Raw genomic sequence first — 20711 nt, 5'->3', positions numbered from 1 at the left:
AGTACATTTTTCATAAAGATTTTAAAATGAGTATTTCCGGTTTTAGAAATTTAGTTTTAGCTTCTAGTACCATATATATCAGCAGATTTAACAAAAACCATTGGAAAGCTCTCCCACCCCCGTGTGTTTGTGTGTGTGTGTGTGTGTGTGTGTGTGTGTGTGTGTGTGTGTGTGTGGTGTGTGTGTCAGTGCTTGTGTAAAATCTGGAGCCTCCTCCAACACAGGTAAACACCTGACCACTGAGCTGAACTGTTGTCCTCCATCAACAATTTTAAAGGATTGAAACATCAGAAATATTAAGAACCAATGCCCTAAGCCAGCCCTCAGCATCTTGCAAAGTACTGTTTAGATGCCTAGAAAGTTAACAAAGACCCGCATGTTAACTTTCATAACTCTCCTCAACAGGTACTTCTGAAGAGCTGCATAGAGATATGTATTGCTGCTGTAGACTGGAATGTACTCAAGAGAGATGTACTTACATTGAAAAGTTATAAAGATGTAATCTGGACATCAGAAAATCCTCTAAGGCAAATGTGGACAGCCACTTTCCTGATGCTATCTGATAGTCATCATCTTTTACATCTAGTACAAAACAGGAATTTAATGCTCTTGACTGCTGAGGATTACCACCAGAAACTCAACTGTCATGTTACCCAGCAGATGATGTGCTATAGTGACTACGCTTGTCTTCCAACTTCAGCTACTGAAATGTAAGACATAATGCCTCTAACTGAGGCTACTGTGCAAGTAAATATTTACTGGTGCTGGCTTTATGCCAAGGATAAGGTACTGGGTACCATCACAAGTTACTGATCACTAAATTCTCAGTTCAGGTTCAGAACAAATACAAGTAGTCATCTGTCCTTTCACGTAATCTCTAATAATTAGTCACAAGGGCCATTAAGTGTGTTTTCCTTTGCTTTCTAGGCTGTGCTGTGTTGGGATGTGAAATGTTTGTCACAAGCAATCTCAGCAGGTAGTGCTATTTTTGGAAGTCCTGGAAATATAAGGAGACAGGACCTAGCTACAGGAAGTAGAGCCCTGGAGCCTTGTCTTTGAAGGATATAGACAATCCCAGTTTCTTCCTTTTTCTTTGCTTTTCTCTGCCATGGGGTAAAAGCCTCTTCCTCCATGTGCTCCTGCTTACAGTGTCCTGCCCTATCAGGGGCCAGAATCAATAGGATTTGGGGATGAATGTAGGTAATAGATGAGAATTATGAAAGAGAACATAAAGTAATTTTTCTAGTTCTACTTCTTTCATAGATTTTGTTCTTTATGGTAGTGGATGAATACATAATATATTTAATAGTAAAAATGTAAAAAAAAATCCAATGTGAAGCCCGAGAGCATCAGAACGGCTGTTCTAACTATACCAACATTCACTGAGATATACTGTATAGTCTGAGTCTGTGTAATTTTGGTGTGTAGTGTTTTATCTGTAACAATTCAATTTTTAAAGACTCAAAAAAAAATCAATAGAATTAAATGCAATCTAGCTTAACAAAGCACTCCATCTTCAACTACTACACAAAACTGTAGTTAACTTTTTATTGAAATTTTATCCTTATCATCCACCACAGACATATCCAGAAGAGACTTCAAAATGTATGAAAGATGACCTAATCCTTCACTGATCCCCATAAAACCAATTTAGTTTGCTGCAACCCTGAATGTTTACTAAAAATACCCCTCAAGTTTGTGGTTTCTGCAGCACACTGCCACTGCACAATAAGTCACACGGGACATGGTGCTGCTCTGCAGCACAGCTGGCCCTTACGACTGTATGTGTGAAACCCAATGTTCTACATCATGGCTGCCTAATGCCATCATAAGTTCTGACTCACAAATGGGCACAGTTCTGAGGGGAAATCCCAGGTACTAATTCCCAGGAATTTCTACCATTTTGCTCAATGTTTAACAAAACTCTATCTGGCACCTCTGACACATTTATTAGTCTCAAAGGAAAACACATGATATGGTTTGAATATGAAATATTCTCTCAAAAGTTTATGTGTGTAAGACTAGGTCCCCACGCAGAGCTGAAGTCAGTGGAAGGTCACTGGACGCTTGCCTGCAAAGGTAGAGTCTGTCCTCAGCCCTGTCCTCTCTCCCTGTCAGCCCTGCTCTACCCAGTTTCCAGCACTGAGGTTCTCTTTTACCACAGACCCAGGAACAACGGTGGCAAGTGGGAACAGACTGAAACCTCTACAATTCGCCTCCCAGGCCCCAGGAATTTATCCCAGAAAGGAATCGACACTCGTACCTTCAGCATTTTCTTATTTGCTGTGTTCTTGCCACACTCCCTCCTCAGCTGCTCACTCATGGCTTGGAGCTCTCTGCCAAAGTGAATCATTCTCTCTATGGCAGCCTGGCTTCCTCCACACAGCTGGCGTCTTAACTGACTGCAGTCAACTTCTGTAAGCAAAACAACCGCTAGTTCACTACTTATTGAACAGAAAATAAACAAGTGAGAACAAGTGTTACTTTTAACGTTCATATATCGTATATTCTTTAGTAACTACTTCTAATAGTTCATCTAACACCCCCCCCCCCACACACACACATGAATATTCTCAAGATAAGGTATTGTATGGCTGGCAGTGACCTCCCATGGGTTGGGGTTACAGGAATGTACCACCATGCCTGGCTATTAAACACGGAAATTCAAAATTTTTTATTTAGAACGTTGTAGCTCAAAGCTATATTGTATGTGTCTCAAGAGTCTGGAATGCAACATTCAGTGTGCAGCCATGAGACAAGAACCTTTCAGTGTTTGCATGCAAAGTTAAGTGGAACTTTCTAAACTATATGAAACAAGATGGGGCTGGGGGCATGTGAAACACACTAACTCCCGCTTGGGCTTTAACAGACAGCAAATAGAAATAGAATAAAATGTTCTTGGAAGTTAAGACCCCAATAGAAACACATGGTATTTTATATTGCTAATGAAAAAGACCAATTATACTATTAAGGGAAATGTTGCCTTTAGAAGTATTTTATACTATATATGTTGACTGCTACTTAGTAACTGACACACTGTACTCATAAAAAAAATCACTATTAGTAACAATATTCATATGATGATGAAGAAAATGGCTAGCATTAACAAGTAACTTGATATAATTAACTTTTCAGAGATGAATTCACTTGCTCTTCACAGTGACTAAGATTTATTTTACCCATTTTACAGATGAAAAAAAACGGAGGCACAGAGGAGTTATACGTTCTGTCTGAGGTCAAGCAGTTAGTAAGTGGCAGTTGCAGCTTTCAAATCCAGGTAAATCTGGCTCTAGAACTCTTGCTCCTACCCAGTGTGTATAAGTGTCTCTAGATACAGAGGGCCTTCCATCAGCAGGGAAGACCAGACTGTCCCTTAAAGAACTTCACTGATTGCCTTTCAGTCTCAAAATACAAAGAAATCTAACACTGATTCAAATTATAACAATTTATAAGATTCAATCATTTTCATTGATAAGAAAAGTGAGGCATTCTAGTGCATCATTAAGGTGCTGTTCTAAAGAAGTCACACCTACGGATAGTACTATGTATGCCATATGTTTGCATATAAGTTTGCATATAAGAGATCAGATTAGTTGAATTACAACATAATTTCTACCCACTTAGACTTACTGACTACACTGAAATCAGTGTAAAACTGTTTTCTATCTCCAACCTTCATGCCGAGGCAGTGCAAGTACAAAGGAGAGCTGAGCCAGGAAAACTGACACCTCACTCAGGAGCCCAGAGGTTGCTCATTCTATAGCAACCCATGCTCACAAGTGTTATGTGAGATCTTTCATCTTGAAATCTGGCTCATGCTTAGCTGTGAATCAGTCCAAGTAAGAACATAACCTTGTAGCCACCGTTTTTTTATTTAAAATGTAAGAAATATCGCTGCAGACCCATTTCGGTGTCACAGTCTTCCATCTCATGGTCATGTTTAGAGCTACCATTGAGGAAACCATTGGATGAAGTTTCTCCGACTCCATTGGAGTAGTGATCTGTTTCCATGTCTACGTCATTACTGAAAAGGAAGAAGACAAACCTAATTTCAGAAACTGGTTTAAGATAAGTTACTACTACACAATTTCATAGCCTATAAGAAACTAATTTTCCTAAGACAATGGCAATCTGCAAACGAGATAAATGCGGTTAAATCTCGAATGTATCAAAACACACACACAGCTGATCTTTAACAAATCTGCACTCCTGGAGATGAAGGAACAGAGGCATGTATAAATGTGTAACAATTCTCGTCACTTTACATCACTATGGAAAAGCCATGCTTTGGCATAATACTTATTTATCAAACTCAGATCTGCACTTTTTTGTTGTGCCTGAGTGTTTCTGAGATAACCGTCTCCACTGCCCACAAGAATCATTGCCAGCATTTAATGAAGAAACTTTGCTTTCTGAACTGATAAACCTAATTCAGAGAACCTAGTGTATGCTTCCTTGTCCTCAATATTTGGCATGGGTCTAGATCTTTTACAAGTTTCTACAGTTTTCCATATCTCCATTACTGAAACTTTACTTTGTCACCTGTCCTTGCTATTTAAGACTATGCTGTTTCAAAAGTAATGAATAAAAGAACAAAACAAAGTCCAAGGTCTTCTGTCTTACCACTTCCAGCTTCTCAGATCTAGACAGCACTACTACTGTCCAGGCTAGTGACTCTAAAGGACTATTAAATCTTCACTTTCAGTTTTACTGTTACATGATCTATGTTGCTCAGGCCTTGAACTTACAATCCCCCTGCCTCAACCCCCTAAATAGTTTTAAATAGCAAATATAACTTTTTAAATTATATTTGAAAATTTGAAAAGAGACTAAAGTTCCTAGGTTATCTATCACATACGACAGAAACTTTAGAGGATAAAAGGTCCTCTAATCACAGGTATGCAACACCATTCCCAATTCAACCACTTTTATTTTTAGACAGTAGCCAAATGTTTTTTGAACAGGCCCCATGCCTGCTCATCCTGCATTGTATCAAAACAAAAATCAAACCATAGTACAGATAACCCACTTGTATCAAAACAAAAATCAAACCATAGTACAGATAACCCACTCATCGACAGCTGACTAGAGCTGTACAAGTGCACATCACATTCAATGTCCCCCCCGCCCCCCGTGACTCCCCCTACTTTCCTGTGCAACAAATCTATAAGGTAAAGAAAGACCAGGCAGCATCCTGGAAAAGGACAAGAACTTTTTCCAAGGCAAAGGACTCAGTTTATTAGAAAAATCTCATAAATAGGAAAACAAATTTTAAACTTTAAAATCCTTAATGTCTTAATTTTCAAATGTAAGCTTTTTAACATTTCAGACAACCTGATCTAGTATTTGAGGGGCATCTGTTTATCTCATGCACTTGAAGGCATTTAAGAGAGCCTTGCTGAACACTATGTTCAATGTTCAGATGTTATACAGCTCTCTAAGAGTAAAGGCCTGTGTTCAGCTAGTTTGTGGATCTGAGTGGTGTCCTTCAACGCTGTGAAAACTATTCATCAAAAAGAGTAGTAAAGCATGTGGTGTGAAGGCACGAAGCCAGGAAAATGAGGGAACAAGTAGGTAACTGATATCTCCAAAAGGTGACACCTGGACCTGGGTCTTAAGGGCAGAAAAGGAGTGATTTGGTTGAGTGCTTCAGACAATGGAGAGAGAAGCACAAGTTCCTAAGTCAGAAATCCTGGTAAGAACTTTCAGCTCTGCAACTCACTACCTAATTAGTGACCTTAAAAAACAGCATTCACTTTCCGATATTCAGCTATACATCTGTAAAATGGTTTAAACAGCTTATGCCATCTTTATCAACTTCACAATATTGGTGCAGAAAAGTCATTACCCAAGTACAAATACTTCTTACTGGTTAGCAGTTTTAAAAGTATTTGCAGTTTACTGTCTTTCCTTCTTTAATGCAAAGGAGGATGTTGTATCATCAGCCCTGTGGCTAAGCAAGAATGCAGGTAATAATTAGTCTATTGAGCAACTTCCTGTCAAGAGGGCAGCATCTAAGAGAAAATGTCACAGACCAATAGAAAACTTACCACTGAACAAAGGCAGAACTCTGTCAACAATCAAAACACCAACTATAAAGTTCTAATTAACATTTGGGTTTCCCATTCACAACTTGCTCTATTTTTATTCTGAGAGGTCAACTTGACTGTGACAGAGTACCCCACCCTCTACAGCAGTTACTTTTCCTACTGTTCTCAGTCTTTTGTGCCCTGCCCCAAGATCCTGGACCTTTTATCCTCTAAAGTTTCTGTCGTATGTGATAGATAACCTAGGAACTTTAGTCTCTTTTCAAATTTTCAAATACAATTTAAGAAGTTATATTTGCTATTTAAAATATTACTTGTTATGAGATTCCATGCTAACAGTTGGTTCTCCAATACGTAATTGAGAACACTGTTTGAAAATGCAGTACTTCTGGTTCTAGTTACAGGATATGCTACATCCCTAGGCATGCTGAACACTTACAGATTCGTTCTTAAATGCTTATATTCAAGTGATTATACTTCATGGGTTTCAAGAATCCACTAATGTTAAATCTGAGTGTTTAAAGGCACATGGTATGTTCATTAAGCTCTACTTTGTGTTTGTTTGTTTTCAAGACAGAGTCTCTTTACGTTGTCTTGGCTCTCCTGGATCTTACTCTATAGGCCAGAGATCTATACATGAAGAAGTTAAAAGCCTATAGGAAACAGAGTCCATACCCTTTTACTTTCTGAGAGCCCAGAGCTACAGGCTGCAGTGTGTACTACAGAAGTTCTGCAGACATTATCAGTAAAGATGACATCAATGCCCAGGCCATTCTTAGTAATACAGAAATTAGGTAAGTCACTTTATTACCTGGTGAAGTTATTAACTTGTTGTGATCTTGATACATTGATACTGTTAAGTTCCGGTACATTCAAACTGGATAACTGGTGTTTACTATGACAATATGATTGATGTGCTTTATTTGATATTACACCATTGCTACAACTTTCAAAACCTAAGAAGAAAACAGAAAAAAAAGTACAACATAGAAACAAACAGCAATTTAATTAGGTTGTAAACAATACTTTTATATTTTGATTTTATATTGAACAATTTAGAATGTAGGAAAACCAATGGTGTATATTTAAATGGGTTTTTAAAAGCATGATAATGGATTAAAACTTCATTGTAACTATTACTTCCTCTGAATTTACTTACAGATCTCATGTAACCCACACAATTATTGTTAAGAGGGCACTACAGTGTTTATAACAAAGGCAAATTATGAGAACTGGATTAATGATTTCACTGGAGTGCTAACATCATTGAATACTCTTACAAATGCCAGGATGGTCCAGCTTATCTACACAATACACCTGGACAGCATGCTGCTCTACTATACTGCATGCTATAAGAAATAATAATATGGGACTGGAGAGACAGCTCAGTAGTTAAGAGCTCTACCTACTCTTGCAGAAGGCCTGGGTTCAATTCCCAGTGCCCACATGGTGCCTCACAACCATCTGATGACTCCAGTCCAGGGGGGAATCCAACACCCTTTCTGGCCTCTCCTGACAATGCACACATGTGGTACACAAGCATACATACATGTAGGCAAAATACCCATACATTAATGTGAAAATATGTTATTTTTCTCTAAAGAAAGAAATCAGAACACAATGGTATACATTTACATACTTTGACATAGAAAAGATTACAATAAAAAATACCATGTGATTTTGTGATGTTCTTCTGCTCCGTCAACATGCATGAGGCCACTTTATATAGTTTGTCATTGACAGAAATGTCTTTATGCTGCATGTTATAATCATCACCGTTTATCTATGAATATACCAACTGTACAATATTTAAGAGTGATGTCATCTTGTGACTGAGGATACAGACATGCAAGTCTTGTCCTCATCATATGGGACAGTGACTCAAAAAGCCTGAGGTAAAGCAGTGCAGCCTGACTGTAGGAAAGAACAGAGGCAGCACTGACTGGGAGGAAAACTACCTGATCTGTTTACAGAGTTAAATACAGGCTTGGCAGGCTTGTGAGCTGGGAGGATGGCAGATGAAGGAAAAGAAAAAAAATGGAGGAGCAGCAGAAAGTAGACAGAACAAAAGAAGATTTTTTTCCCCCTAAACAATCATAGTGTATATGTAAGGCTTTGGGGAGGAGCAGAGTCCTTACATGGAATCAGTGGATATTACTGACAAGCTTGTCAGAGTTCATCACTAAACAATCATAGTGTACATGTAAGGCTTTGGGGAGGAGCAGAGTCCTTACATGGAATCAGTGGGTATTACTGACAAGCTTGTCAGAGTTCATCACTAAACAATCATAGTGTACATGTAAGGCTTTGGGGAGGAGCAGAGTCCTTACATGGAATCAGTGGGTATTACTGACAAGCTTGTCAGAGTCCATCACTGAGAATCACCCACAAGACAATGTCAACTGGAGGACAAGGCCAAGCCCAAATTGTCTTCCTAACTTAAAAGGACCCGGGGAAGCTTACTGGAGCTGCAGACTTAAATGGATAAAGAATTCAAAAGGACTAGAAAAGCTTTTGGCCAAGATCTTGACACCATTCATAATTTAAAAAATTATGATCTTTTCTGTGGAAGCCATAATTTAGAACTGTTTTTTTTTTCTACAGTAGTCCTGATACACATACAATAAAAGAAGTCTTCTGTTTTAGATTCCTAACCCAAGCTTTCAACACCCTGCCTTATCTGGCCATATTTGAATTGTTTCCTGGAGTCTAATGACTAAACCCAGGATAAAGCATGCAGTTACACATGTTACAGTTAAGTAGGGTTTAAGGTATATTTGTACATTGCAAGCTGTACACTGCAGGTGCATAATTTGTGAAATCTAAATATCCTTTTAACTTTATCAAAGTTGAGGTTTGTAGCTTGTACTCTATGTATCTGAAGGTTTTAGACAACCTAATTAACATTTGAGTTTCCCAGTTAGAATTTGTTCTATTTTTATTCTAAAAGGTCAACCTGAAGAGGTTATTAAAGAGAGTGACTAATTTCTTTCTTTCTTTCTTTCTTTTTTTTTTTTTTTCTTTTTTTTTTTTTGAGACAGGGCTTCTCTGTGTAGCCCTGGCTGTCCTGGAACTCACTCTGTAGACCAGGCTGGCCTTGAACTCAGAAATCCGCCTGCCTCTGCCTCCCAAGTGCTGGGATTAAAGGCGTGCGCCACCACCGCCTGGCTGACTAATTTCTTTCTTAAGGAACCAAGTTTTAATAAGAATGTTTATCTGTCTTAACAGATCCTTTAATATTCTTTTCAAAAGAGCAGTGTTCTGTCTTTTTCTAATGGAAGTAAAGTTTTATGTTAGGACTTCTGTGTTGAGGAACCTTTTGATTTAAAACCTTCTTGCACTTATAACATATTTATTAAGTTTTAATTTCCTTAAAGAAATTAAAGCTTCTGAAAGAAAATGTTTTCAGTATCAAGAATGACAGGACAAGTATTTGGGATAGTGATTTACTGACATACCTGTAAGTACTTTTGTTGTGGAAATGTATACCTAAATAAAACTTTATGTGGCTATTCAAACCACTCATGTAGTTCAGGATATGAAGCCTGTGTATTTAGCTTACTATATTAAATGAATATTATACATAGCTTATAATAAGTAAGGATTAAAACTGCAGTTAAAGAGGCCAGACTTTGTGAAACTCGGTACTTCTTAACATCTCTACATCAGTACCTGGGGAAATACTACTTGTTTAATCCACTGATTCAAGAATAAAATGAAAATCAAACAACAAAAATAAAGTTAAATACATAGAGCTAAGAGTCCATGTTGGGAAAGAATTAAAGAGATGCAAAAAAAGAATGAGGATTAGAGAAAGATCTGGAGAAGTGATAGCAAGAGAGCTAACAAAGGAAATTGTAATTAAGAGACCACCAAGAGCCAGGGTGAGCAGTAAGCAAGCTGAAAAAGGGACAAGAAAAGAAATGAACTTGTAAAAAGAAAGTTAGGAATGAGTCAAGAGACAGGAAGCCCAGCTAGGCTTGGTAATCAGTGGGAACAGCATAGCCAGATCACGTTTAAATTCACACTTTATTAAAACCATAATTATTTTCTCCCTATTGTCAATGGTTTTAGTGACAACTTATTTTGAATGATGACATGTACTTGTGGAACTCTGTTAACAGTCTCAGATTCCCATGACTTCTTGGTATTTGTCCTAACCATGTTCTCTCATGTGAAGCATGACATTGTACACATACAACTGGAAAAAGGTACAAAAATCTTAAGATTAAAAAAATTTTTAACTAAAAATTACATAAAGAAGAGTAAAAATGTAAAAGAGGTCATCTCACCAGAAAAATGTGCAGTACTGCTTTTGCCTGGGGCTAAGCTGTGGATACTCATTCCGTGACTGGGACTCATGCTTGGACTACTAAAGGGCCGAGGACTGACGGGGTAACTGTCTTGAGATTTCGGACTTCGGCCTCCCAAACACCGCACTTCACTATCTGTACCATTCACCATTTCTATAAACTGACGTACTCTGAAAGAAAAAAGAAAGTTTACTTAGACATAATCATTCATCTGTATGCGGTTGTATTAAAATAGGCCGCATTTTAAAACTTAAAATCAGTATTTTACTTGATAGCCTATCAAGTGAGTAAGTAACCAAGATTTGGCACACATGCACCTGCACAACCTTCTCCTGGCCCTTCCTTATCCAGCTCAGGCTGCAAACCAAGCTCTCAGCCAAAATGGTCCTCAGTTGGCTTTTGCTGTGAGGCAAAATAATTGACCTCTGACCTACAAAGACTCTGTACTTCTTAGAAGATTGAAATCCTAAGCTCAGTAGCATCCCAACTTCCTTTTTGTTTTTTGATACAGGATCTCACTTTGCAGCCCTGGCTGGCCTTGAAATCTCAGAGATCCACCTGTCTCTGTCTTATGAGTTGAGTAGTGATTGACTAACGGCATTCTTTTTTAAACAACAAAGACTTTTTTTTAAATGTTAAACAAGGATGTCTAGAAACCTAAATGTAGAAATAAGTGTTGATGATGATGTGGGAAGACTGGAAACTTTCTCCTATCCAGGAAGTAACTCAGAGGACGAACCATGGATAACAGTAGATGGGGGCCTCAAAATGTTGAGCACAGCAATGAGCCAGCAATTCTACTTTCAGGTAAATAATCAAAGAATTCAAAGAAAGCCAGGACTTAAGCAGATGCTTGTACACCTTTGTTCTCAGCAGAATTATTCACACTAGCAGAGACAGACAGAAGCAACTCCATCAACAGACAGAAGACTAAACAACACACACTGCTTACATGGGACGGGATGATCTTCAGCCTTCAAAATGAAGGAAAATTCTGACACATGCTAAATATAGATGAAACTTAAGGATAGTATGGTAAGTGACTAAGCCAGTCACTAAAATCAACAGTATATGAGGGCTCTGGGCAAGTGAACAAGGGAGAAACTAGTGTCTAATGGGCAGTCCGAGATAGAAAAGCCCCAGTGATGCACAAAAATGCAAGTGTACCTAAATTTGTAAGAATGGGTAGAAGAGCAAATTACATTTATAGTTTACTTTAACTTTTCACTATATCCAGAAGAGTTACTCAAGTTATCTTTCAAGAGAAAATTGGGATTACTGCTTTCTAAGTAAGACATTCACATTTTAAGAAAGATGGAATGATAAAAACAAACAAAAGCATCATGTGCATAGTGACCTTAGCACAAAGCACCTTCTGTTTATTCACACACGCTAAGCATCTGCTCTGCTACTCAGATACACATCCTTGGCTCCACATACTCTTAAAAATATCACTTAAATGTGCTATATTATAATAATTATATGTAAATATCTGAAGCAAGGGAGAAAACTACAAATTATGAAGATAATTTTATTCTTAAAACGTTCAACATATAAAATAACATTTACTAAAACTTACTTTAATGTGAAAAGGAGATTGGGATTTCTTTCAAGTAAACTTGGGTATAACTGTTGTGTTGTTTCGATGGCTTCTCCCATTCGTCCTGCTAACACCAACTTCTGAATTCCTATTCAGAAATAAAAGCATAAATATTAAACTCTACAAAAGCAGAGACAACCTTAAAATTGTTCCAGAAAAAAAAAAAAAAACAGTGAAAACCTCTAAATAATTACTGTTAAACTCTTTGTCTAAATTTTTTAAGTTTAGACTAGTAAATCCAAGAAAAAAATTAGAAAACACAAGTTACTTCAAAGACTCCTTTAAAATATCATGAATAAATATGTAAAAACTATAGGGAAAACATCCATTGAACAGTATTATCTTTTCAAACAGTAAGATTTAGAAGACTATACTTTAAAGAAACAACACTTAAATGCCTTATTGAACCTTCTGACTCAGGCCTTTGAAAGGGTTGGAGCTTTGTTAGACTAACACTGAGTGAGTGACCTCCTCTGCTGAAGGAGAGCATTAAGGCAGCGAGAGCAGCATGCTTGTGTGCTACAGCACGCTGCGCCTGGCGTTACCCTAGCCATCTCACCCAGAAGATTCGTCCACCCAGCATACTGTTGCCTGTTTGCTGTTCCATCTTTCCACCTGCCCATCAGGTGATGGGATCTACACTCATGGGCCAGCAGCACTGACTTCAGAATGTATAACTGACATCAGCTGTCAGGCTGCCTTGCCCTAATGAAAACAGTACCAGCCACAAGGCCCTAAGCAGTAACCTACTTATGACCAACACCACCTTACATTTAGGCAGCAAATTAGAAGATATTTAAATTTCTTTCAAAGAAAAAACTTATTTCATATACTAGCTCCACTACCTCATCAAGACTGTTACCAAAACAACCAAAGGAAACTTTCTTTGTAACAAGTGCTTCTTATCTCTTAACAAGGCTTCCCTGCCCCGTCCTCCACGTACCAGGTGCTGACACCAAACCCAGAGCATCAGGCTCACCAACAACCTCAATCCCAATCCACAGGAAAGCAATGTTTTTCATGGAAACACAATAAAAGCATTTCTTTTAAAGTTCTAAGATGTATTTCTACATTTAAAACTCCAGTGTAACTTTTTTAGAACAAATTTTCACTCACTGTCATGTAACTTTTTTAGAACAAATTTTCACTCACTGTCATGAGTGTGGCATGAGGATGAGAAGCTCAGGGCCAGCCTGGGCTACATGAGACCCTGCCTCAAACACAAAAGCTTCCACCCTGCCACAAACAAAATCACTCACAAAAACAAACAACTCAAAAAGTCAATGAAAATAAATTTGGAGAAATCCACTTTAAAACAATATACCAGGGAAATTTTTAATAAAAAAATAAGTTTTCTAAAAGTTAAAACAACCAAACTTAATATTTAAAAACAAGTATTTGCTATGTACCACAGTATTCTTACTTTGTCTATTCTTAATGGAAGCTAATTCTTCTAGAACAGTCTGGTCTGTAGATCTGGCAAAGGCCTCTGCTGTGGCACAGTACCCATGGTGGACTAAATAAGATGAAACCATTCTTAAAACAAAAAGAAGAAACACATCTTTTAGTCAGGAGAATACATGCTTCAGACTACAATTTTTGTTAACAAAGTACAACTTGGTATCACAAAATCAATCTATTTCCTTGAAGCCAGGCTCTTCAATCTTCAATTTTAAAATAAGTTGATAGTAACAGTTTGCTCTAGTTATGAATAGTCCAAAAGATAATTTAAATTAAGACGAAAAGCATTAAAATCGTCTTTCTTACATTTAATTCTTGGGTCCCTATTACCCCTGGTTCTTTATCCATGTTCCTATTATTCAATCCTATTAACCAAGATTTCTATCTCACCTTAATTATAGACATCCCGATAACATGTTAGTTTGGTGCAAACCACACGATTTTGAGATAACTGATTAATATTTGGCATTCTGCAGTTCCAACTACTTTCTGTGCTCAGCTGTCAAATGAGATGAGACCTCACAAATGTGAGAAGAGACACTGATATTAGCCCAGAACAGAATCCACATGGGAACAATTAAACAATGTGTCTTGCATCAATTTGATGTTTTTTAACAGAAAATTAATTGTGCAAGACTTAAAGATAGTGATACATTTCTAAGACAACAAGCTTGCTTTTTAAAAGCCACTAACTGGTTAAAATGTAGCTAGCAAAACCAGTAATCCAACACTATTAAAAAAAAAAAAAATCTGTTACCTTCAACCACTATCTTCCCTAAACAATACACAAAAAAAGGTTTTCTTTAAATTTTCAATCGAAGAACCTTTAGTATATGTGCTGCCAAAGTGAGCACTCAAAGAACCTTTAAAGTAATTATAAACATACTTTCATGACAAAGGCACACTGATGGTTTATTTGAGATGTTGGCTATTTTACTTGCCTAGATTATACAATCAGAGAATGGTTTAATTAATGGTATTTAATTTTTGTATACATGCAATGTACATCAGTCTTTAACATCTGTCACTTAATATTTGTGATATCTAGGCACTGTCTCTAGACTTTTGACAGATGCATAGTCTAAAAGAGTTGACTGTCACAGGAATTCAATTTTCCTGCTGCTCTTTATGAAATTCTATGAAATAAAACAAACACATAAAGCACTACAAAGCTCTTCCTCAGAGCAGATTTAACACTTACTTTCTTCTCTACTGCTGGCCATCCTCCATTATTATTAATGAATTCAAAGTATTTATGCTGCACTTGGGCTAACTCCACAGTCATTGCTCCTTGGTCTTCATTCCCTTTATCTTATCCTAAGTGTCTAATGGTAACTTATGTAAGAAATAGCATTAAAAAGAGTTACTAAGGCCTTTTTATTTCTACAATTACATTTACTTGTTTATTGTGACTGTGCACACACACACACAATGGCACACATGTGGAGGTCAGGACAACTTTGTAGGGTTTGTTTCTCCTTCCAGCATGTGGGGCCCAGGAATACAACTTGGGTGAAAAAGCTTGGCAGCAAGCCATCTTTCTGCCATCTTGGTGGTACTATCTTTCCTGCCTACATTTTTTAATTGTAATTTAATTTTTGAAGTCTTTTGGGTAGAAGCCTATGAGTAGATTCCTGGATAGGAACAATTATAGTCTCCCTGAATTGAAATGTTAAATACAAAATAAAGAAGGGGTTCACTGCAATCATTAGAGTCACCCACACCCCTCAGGCCTGGAAAATGCTGTGTGCCCATTCTGGCTGTACTCTCATACTTCTCCACACTGAGAGTAAGCACCAACAACCACTCTTTTCCTCCATATGCATTTGAACTGCTGCTGTTCAAGGTCATATTACTAAAGCACAGACCCAAAACATACAATCTAGGTTGCTCCTCTAAACTTTTTCTTTTCTGTCAACATTTTTAGAAGTTTAACTGTATAACCTACGGACTTCACTGAGTCATATTACTACGAGTAAAACCGAATTAAGCTACTTTTATGATCAAGTGTCACTTTACTACGTCCATCCAGTTAAGTCAAACAAACACAATTCTGAGTGTGCTTAAATCAATGCTATTTTATCCCAACTGGTAAATTACTTTTTGAGATTAAAATATAATCATTAGTACATACAAACGATTAGGATTTAAACTAGACTTTGGATATATATCTTTGGATACAAAAAGAACAGTTTGCCTATAAACATTCAGTGTTTAAATCTGTATATTCAAAATTCTTTGCTCTTACTTTTGGATCATGGTCTGCCATTCTCCTTCTCGATCCCCGATAGGAAAGCGGTCTATCTGGGCCTGTATTTTGGTTCTCCATTCTCGCATGTAGTCTTCTATATCAAACACAAAAGGATGTTGCCCAAAGTTGGCATCAACCACTTCTCCTGGTGTCTGAAGCCCCACAGTAGGATACAAATTTGGCTGTAAGACAACATATTTCTTTAAATATCTACTTATTGTTCACTAAAGATTTCATTACTTTTTCAATGCAAGAATAGAAACATAAATTTATATAATGAGTATTTTAAAATCTCCATCTAAATATGAGCAGAGGACAACTAAAACAAAACACATTATGTGCTGAATGAAAAAGTGTTATTTTCTTCCACTAACCATCAAGAATGGATGACTCTGGGACCCTGCTGCATAATACAGGTGGCACTGTATTTTCTAATGCACGGAAATCTACCCCATGCTCTTCAGAATGTAATATCTCAGTTATAAAGCTTTAAAATCAACTCAGCCTTTATATAAGCTGCATGTCTAAAAAAATGTACATTATAGCTGACTCACAGAAAGTAGCATTTAAAATTTACTACAATCATTACCAGAATATTTGTAAGGCCTGCCTTTACAAAGACAGTGGTAAAAACTTGTTTTAAGCAAGACGCAGTGTCACCACAATGATTCACTCTCATTCCTCTCAAAATATGGAACACCTCATGAATTTGCAGGTCATCCTTGCACAGGGGCCATGCTAATCTTCTCTGTATCATTCCAGTTTTAGTATATGTGCTGCCGAAGTGAACACACTGTGGGAATTTTAAATGCAAAACTAAAACCTCAAATGTATAATTTCAAAGGAAAAGACAAGTCTGAATATTCAAACTGAAATACATTCAAATATACTCTATGATATTAAAGAAAAAACTCATAAAATGTAAAAAGAAGTTATCTTCAAATACACACAATATGCCAGATTCCTTCTTTTTACTGTTATTGCTGTTATTGCTCGTTCCATCTAAAGAGATAATGAGTATTCACTAAATGCCAGTTTCACTCCTTAGAATCACCTGGGAGGTGCCTGCTGCCATTACATAGATGCACAAACTGAGAACCAGAAGTTAAATAACTTTCCCAGGACTGCTCTACTACCAACAAGCAAACACAGCACACAGGCTACCAATGCTACAGCAAGTTTCATCCTGGGACTCCAAACCCTCTCACACTTTAGTGTCTGGATTTGTGCCTTCTTTCTTCGCTTTTATTTGTAGTAATCACAAGTATCTTCACTACAAAACAAGGTAAAGATATTTTGTAGCAGACTGAGGTGTATTTAAACATAACTTCAACAAACAACACAAATCAGAAACAAGTAATATGTCAAAATAAACACAAAGTTTTATTAGATTATTAAGATATATGATAAGACAAAGTATTGATTCTTTGTGGTGAGATTATCGTTATACATTTTATACTTTATTGTGACTCAGTGTCACCTTCAACTCAGCCTCCAAAGTGTTAAGATTACAGGCTTGATACATCATGCCTAGCTTTAACTCTTCATAGTCAGTAGGTCAGACATTGAATAGTCTTCTAATTTCAACACTTAGAAAACTTGAGACTTGAGACCCAATCCAAAAGCATACAGCTTGCTAATAGCATCATGTAAAAGAAAAAAAAAAAATTCTTCTAGCACAACTAACTTTTCATCAAAATCCATCACAGAATTATATATTTTTAAGACAAAAATATAAGGAACCAAAGACATCAACAAGGGGGCAAGACAATTCTGTCATTTCAGGACAAAAACTATAAGCTTGAGGAGGCATGGTTTACCATGCATTTATACATTTAGACTATAGATGGGAAAGTCCTTTTTAAAAAACTTATCTTCCACACCAGGCAGTGGTGGCAAACACCTTTAATCCCAACAGGCAGATCTCTGTGAATTCCAGGCCAGCCTGCTCTACAGAAAGAGTCCTAGGACAGTCAGGGCTATACAAAGAGAAACCCTGTCTTAAACATCTTATTCCTACTAATGTACATATTCAAATCAATATTTAAGAATTTAAGTTTTGTTCTATTATAAATATTTATTCTAAAAACAGCAAAATAACAGCAACAACAAAAAACAAAAGCAAATAACTTATCTGTGGCAACTCAATTTCAAGTCAGTTTGTAGCCTTGGAAAGTCGCACTGTTTTAACTGAGCAGGGGGCTAAAGTGACACTGTGCAGTTAAAAGCACATGTTGCTTTTGCAGAGGACCCAGGTTTAGTTCCCAGCACCCACGTGGCAGCTCACAACTGTCCATAACTCCAGTTCCAGAGGATCCTATGCCCTTAAAGCTTCTGTTGGCACCAAACATGCATGTGGTATGCAGATATACATGCAGGCAAAACATGACTAGACATAAATTAAAACTAAATCTTAAAGGAGAACAACTAATGACAACAAAAAGAATATGTATCCAATTTCAAATTCAACTGATTTTTTAAAAGCTATTTCTCAGATGAGAGAAAAAAAATTTAAAAAACATAAGCTCTAGCAGGAACCTATGTGAGGTCCTAGGAGCTGGGAAAGGATCATCATAGGCTCCAGCCAAGCTGGGTCTCAAACAAACAACAGAAGGATGCAAGGTTGTCAGAACTGCTGTGTGAACATGCTATGACCAATGAATGGTACAGTCAAGGACAAGACTGTTTTGCAAATATACTTCTCCAGGATTCAATGTTCCAAATAACTCAAAAGAAACCATAGGTAAAGAACATATAAATATTTTCCAAGCAATCCCTTTAAGGGAAAGACTAGCGTTTCTGTCTCTCTTGAAGTAGAAAGTGAAGTGCAGCATGAGTCTGTCCCAGAAGACTTTAGAGCCCTAGAGGCAGGCCAGCCAGCCATCAAAGGAAACCTGAAAGAACTCCCACCACATTTACCTTGCTCAGTAACAACAAAGTTGCCACTGTTTCATCCTACATGAGGGTGGGGGAGGCCACCACACATCACCAAAGTGGGTCAGAAAAACACTACAAGCAGACAAAAACCATGCATTGCCTAAAACCAGGTATGCCTTTGCTGAATGATCACTACTGCACTGGCCAACCAAGAGGCAAAGAGAACAACTACAGCACAGCCACCCAGTGGTGCTTAGCACAGCAAGCAAACGCCTGTAACAAAACCCTGCAACAGTTAACAAGTGTTTTTATGAAACATCCCCCAATAGCTAAAGATATCATCTTACCTGAAGAATTTATCTGGAGCGTAAGCTCAGTAGGTAAGACAGTTTGCTGTGAAAGCAGGAGAAACTGAGTTCAAGTCCCCAGGACCCATGTATGTGCCTGTAATCTGTGACGGGGGCAGATACTGTGGATTTGCAGAAGCTCACTGGAAAACAGCACGCTTCAGGTTCAGTGAGAGCAATAGGGAAAGACTCTTAATGTTTTCTTACTTTGGCCTCGGGGTGTGTGTGTGTGTGTGTGTGTGTGTGTGTGTGTGTGTGTACATACTCACCCACACAAAAAAATTTACACCTTCATATTTTGCTACCCCACCTGTCACTCCCCCATACAAAGCTCTATTCAAAAGCTAATTCCCTTCACTTGCATACTTGCTTATTGAAGAATATGGTCACTATAGTAGTTTTCCTAGTAAATCATTTAATAGCAAAACAATATTGTGCCAAATGTAACTGATTTTTAAATCTGACTGTTTTCTATTCACCTTTTTTCATCGCCAGTTATTCCTTATGTCTCTACCTCCCTCCATCTTAACCAAGGCTCCGCAGTCATCCATAGTCTCCTCCCTGTCTCTATTAGGTTCACTCCTAACAGACTTTCTCTACTCTGCTCAACCTCCTTGTCAGTGCTACCAGGGACCTCTGCTCTACCTACCTAATGCATGATCAGTTCTGGCTTGGGACATGATAAAATACATCTCAGCATGGACGCAACTGATTTCTGTGGTGGTTTGAGTGAGCAATGTTGCCATGGGCTTGGGCATCTCAACACTTGGTCCTTGGTTGGTGATATTGTTTGGAGAAGTTTAGGATGAAGTATGTCACTGGGGACAAGCTCTGAGAGTTCATAATCCCCTTTCTTCCAAGGTCTCTCTGCTTCATGCTTGTGGTTGAAGATGTGATCTCTCACCCTGCTCCTGCCATCATGCCTGCTGTCAAGCTTCCCTGCCTTAAGACTCTTATCCCTCGGAACCACAAGCCAAAACAAGTTCTTCCATAAGCCATCTTTGGTAGTGATGTTTTATCACTTATCTTTTTAAAAAAAGATGTATGTATGTATGTATGTATGTATGTATGTATGTATGTATATGAGTACGCTGTTGCTGTTTTCAGACACACCTGAAGAGGGCATCAGATCCCACTACATATGGTTGTGAGCCACCATGTGGTTGCTGGGAATTGAATTCAGGAACTCTAGAAAAGCAGTCAATGCTCTTAACCACTCACTTATTCACTTAACCACTCACTTATTCACTTAACCACTCACTTCTTCAGCCCTCACTTATCTTTTTATCTTAACAACTGGAAAGTAAGTAATACAGTTCCTTCCCTAGATTCGTATCTTCAGCTGGCTTTCACCCAGGTATTGTCTTTCTTACCTCACTAATTACTTCTCAATTTCATTTTGATAGTTCCTTATTTTCTCCTAACCTTACCACGTCCTAGAAAACCATCTACTTTTCTTCTGTGTCAACACACAGTTGGAGTTGTCCACGTGCAGTTAAAACTTAACACTTAACTGCCAATAGCCCCAACTTTACCACAGATAATTCTCTTTAATTCTGGTTTGCAAACCCAACTGTGTATGTGACCATATTTGACTCTTCTACCCAACTAAATTGCTCACCCTGCCCCCTAAAATACTCCAAGAAATCCTTCTGTGATGTCTACCAGGAAGGCAAAAGGATGTCTGAGCAACTGCTCAAGCAGGAGTTTAGGGGCAGATGGGGCAACATGGAGAACTCCTGTCTTAAGATTTAAACAAAACAAAACAAACAAAAACAAAACAACAACAACAACAAAAACCCAAAAGTGCTGTGG

The 20711-nt window shown here is 37.7% G+C and overlaps 1 protein-coding gene and 1 non-coding gene across 2 annotated transcripts in view; both read right to left on the bottom strand.

Annotated features, from left to right (window-relative positions):
• Positions 1 to 20711, bottom strand: part of Ranbp9 (RAN binding protein 9) — a 78487-nt gene that overhangs the window by 8574 nt on the left and 49202 nt on the right. Inside the window, exons 6-12 of the mRNA XM_034509766.2 lie at positions 15670 to 15854; positions 13384 to 13496; positions 11940 to 12048; positions 10340 to 10530; positions 6859 to 7003; positions 3903 to 4024; positions 2264 to 2415 (exon numbers count right to left, since the gene is read on the bottom strand). Of these exons, the coding sequence (XP_034365657.1) occupies positions 2264 to 2415; positions 3903 to 4024; positions 6859 to 7003; positions 10340 to 10530; positions 11940 to 12048; positions 13384 to 13496; positions 15670 to 15854 (1017 nt within the window). The remainder of the gene's footprint in view (positions 1 to 2263; positions 2416 to 3902; positions 4025 to 6858; positions 7004 to 10339; positions 10531 to 11939; positions 12049 to 13383; positions 13497 to 15669; positions 15855 to 20711) is intronic.
• Positions 16358 to 16464, bottom strand: LOC117714478 (U6 spliceosomal RNA). The gene has a single exon (XR_004607552.1). It is a non-coding gene; the product is annotated as a U6 spliceosomal RNA (small nuclear RNA).

This window comes from Arvicanthis niloticus, chromosome 8, assembly GCF_011762505.2.
Source record: "Arvicanthis niloticus isolate mArvNil1 chromosome 8, mArvNil1.pat.X, whole genome shotgun sequence".
In the NCBI taxonomy this organism is placed as follows: domain Eukaryota; kingdom Metazoa; phylum Chordata; class Mammalia; order Rodentia; family Muridae; genus Arvicanthis; species Arvicanthis niloticus.
Note: the sequence above shows the minus strand (reverse complement) of the source record. Positions and strands in the feature narration are given on the sequence as shown.